The 3,377-nt window shown below is 35.2% G+C and overlaps 1 protein-coding gene across 1 annotated transcript; it reads left to right on the top strand.

Moving 5' to 3' along the window:
• Positions 1–725: 725 nt before the first annotated feature.
• LOC142173822 (protein FAF-like, chloroplastic) lies at positions 726–2,576 on the top strand. Its single transcript, XM_075239624.1, has one exon. It carries the CDS (start codon positions 910–912, stop codon positions 2,368–2,370), a length of 1,461 nt encoding a protein of 486 aa, XP_075095725.1. The 5' UTR covers positions 726–909; the 3' UTR covers positions 2,371–2,576.
• The last annotated feature ends 801 nt before the right edge of the window (positions 2,577–3,377 follow it).

Consider the following 3,377-nt stretch of genomic DNA (forward strand, 5'->3'; position numbering starts at 1 on the left):
CTAAAAAAAAAATAGAGGGACTACTAAGGGTTGTAGTAAGATAGAAAGGATCCCTCTACCCTAAATCAAAGGTCTAGAGTTCTAGTCGCCCTTGAAAATTTAAACAAAAAAAGTCCTTGTAGGGAGCACTTCATTTTAATGGGACTTACGAAGCGTGAATCCAAATTAGTCGGGGTCCAAAAACAAGGTGCGGGACAATGGATGGAAAACTTAAAAAATAAACTAAATAGAGGGACTACCAAGGGTTGTACTGGGATAAAAAAGGATCCATCTACCCTAAATCAAAGGTCTCGAGTTCGAACCCTTGAAAATTTTTAAAAATCCTTGTAGTGAGTACTTTTCCTGTTAATGGACTTACGATGTATGAATCCGAATTAGTTGGGGTCCAAAAGCGGGGTGTCGGACAACGAGCGGAAAACAAACAAAAAATAAGGAAAAATGACATTGTATAGCCGTTCTCAAAATAATAGTAAAAATGTGTATTTTTGTATATATATATATATATATATATATATATATATATATATATATATATATATACATGCTAAATACAAAAATTATATAAATTTTTTATATCTTTTCGGCTATTAAATATAAATAATTTTTGACGCATGCTAAAAGTGATATTTGCCCAAAAAGTAATAATAAACAGAGGGAAGAGGAGGGTCCCTCGCACAAGATTCCATTAGGCTCTTTGGACACCTACAAATATCCTGACAACCTCTTCCCCTTTTATTTGCATTCAGAAACATAGTAACCAAAAACACCCCATACTCTCTATACATACCAAATAGCAATAATAGTATCTTACATAATTTTTCCCCCTTTTTTGTCCTCTCTTAGCTTGCAACTGTCATCCAATTGGACACTGTTCTTTTCTATCTTCTTCTATTATCTGTTTCTTGGCCTATGAAGATATCAACAACTTGTATAAGCAACAAGAAAATCAAGTCATCTATAAGAATGGAAGAAGAAACAATTGCACCACAATTGAGTAAACCACCAATAATACCTTTGCCTAAGGCAAGTAAAGTGAAACAAGGGATAGTGTCAATTCTTGGATCAGAATCTGAAAGAGGAAAATCAAGTGCACCCTCAATTAGAAGAACATTTTCAGCTGATATGTCCTCTAAACAATGGCTAGCACAAAATGGATTTTTTTCTCCTATGAAAAAAATTGCTTCATCAAAAGATCTTGCTGTTGTTTCTGCTACTGATCATAAATCATTTGATGTTTGGAGCTCAATTTTGTCGAAAAAGAAAGATGATGATGACATGTCGAATCTTGAAACTCCTTATATTCATCCTCTTGTTAAAAGATCAACTAGTTCTTTGAGTGAAAAAAGTCTTGAAATTTGTACTGAAAGTCTTGGATCGGAGACTGGCTCTGATAGCTTTTCCTCCTACACTCCTTCTGAAACCGGAGATGTAGAAGAGGAGGAAAAAGACGAACAACAACAGCAATACTGCTCGCAATCCTTTGAGGAATTGCGAGTTGTAAAATATAATTATAGCAAGAAATCATCTTCTTTTCCTAAATCTTTTCCTCCTCCAATTCCTTCCTTGGCTAGAGGGGACAACAAGCCTTCCCTTCACATGAAATCTCAACGCCAAGATGGTAGATTGATTCTTGAAGCTATATCTATTCCTCCTCGAAATCTTTTTCGTGCCCATCGCCACGATGGTCGCCTTCTTCTCACCTTCATTGATGATAGTACTCCTACTTCATCATCAAAATCGGAGATGGAGGATTATGGGGAAGAATTTGATGAAGTGTTCGACGATATTGATGATCAAACATCTCAATTTGATGACAAGAGTATTGATTGTCCTGAACAAGAAGAAGAAGAGATAGAAAATGAGATCATTGTGACGGAGCAAAAGCCAAGATTATCAAGTGGGGTGATAAATATGAAGAATCTTGTACCATGGTCTAACAAGTTTAATAAAGTTATCGACTTAACGAGTTCTGTAGGTTCAACTGAACTGGTGGAGAAGCTAAGTCAGATAACCACAATTCCTCAGTCACTCCCAACTCAGCTAATTCCATCTCCACCACCACCGACCGTGGCCTCGGGCTCGGCAACTTTCAATGCCTATGAGTATTTTTGGAGGAAGAAGCCAACAGTTGTAAGCATTGCCAACAGTCCCATAGTTGCAACAAAATGCAACAACTTTCTTGCAACCAATAGTACTGCTACCAAAGCCAAGAGTACAACAAACATAGCAGCATTTGAGCAGCAAGACTTGGTTTTAATGAGAGGGAACAACAAAACAAATATGAACTATTTGGTACCTTTGCAAAGAGGATGCAAAGAGGCAAAGAGGTCTTTACTAATTTGGGAGCCTTATTGCATTGCCACCTCTTGATGTTCATCATAAAAGTTTAAATTCTTTAATCCAGGCCTAATCCAATTACTAATTAACCATTGAAATAAACATAATTAACTATGTAATAGTATAGTATATGTATTAGTAAGATTGTAATTTTCCTCTTTGAGTCATGACAAGTTTTTACTCTTTTTTGCCAAAAAAAGAGTTCTGTACAACTAAATAACAAAGAGAGAGATCATTGCTATATATGCAACCATCAGATTTTGAATAAAAAAAAATTCTCTCTTTTTCGATATAACCATCTGGTATCCGAAATCAACTGACTAATCAACTAATTCAGGTTCACGTCACATGAAAATACTCCTTAGTGTCAGGAGTGAAGCTATGCGTGGTCAAGGGTGGTTAACTGAACATCCTTCACTAAAAAATTATACTGTGTATGAGGTAAAATATTACTCGTTATTGATTATAAAATAGACTTTGAATGCCCTGCAAAGGTATTCAAATTTTGAACAGTGGAGTGTCATTTCTCTCTGGCTTGGCATCAAAATGGGAATTCTCCCTTTTTTTTTCCTTTTTTTCTTCCTTTTCCATAAGCTAATTTTGTCAGTCGAAACTAAGACTGGAGAAAAATTGAGTGGTATTGCTTTATAGATAGTGGGCAGAGTGGTTTCCCTTTGGGGAGTTTCTATGAACTTAATCATGAGAATGGTTTGCACTTTTTTTGTCCGTTGAATTCATTAGCTTTGACTTAAATTTTATATTTTTATTAAATAAAAAGTTATTTAATGTGTGTAAATAATATATTCAGAATCCAATAAGTGAAAGAATTATCGTTCAAAACTCATAAACTAAAAATTCTAGATCCTCATTTGTTTCATGCCCATAACCGCCATCACTCTACTGTTGATGCCAGCCTCCATCATCTAACACAAACTATGCTGTTGGGGATAGTGTGAAATATTATACTGCTACGTACTATATTCCATGCATGAATATTCGGTTCTTAATTTTCGATAAAGGAGTGAAAAGGGAAGATAATG

Source organism: Nicotiana tabacum, chromosome 19, assembly GCF_000715075.1.
Source record: "Nicotiana tabacum cultivar K326 chromosome 19, ASM71507v2, whole genome shotgun sequence".
NCBI classification, from domain to species: domain Eukaryota; kingdom Viridiplantae; phylum Streptophyta; class Magnoliopsida; order Solanales; family Solanaceae; genus Nicotiana; species Nicotiana tabacum.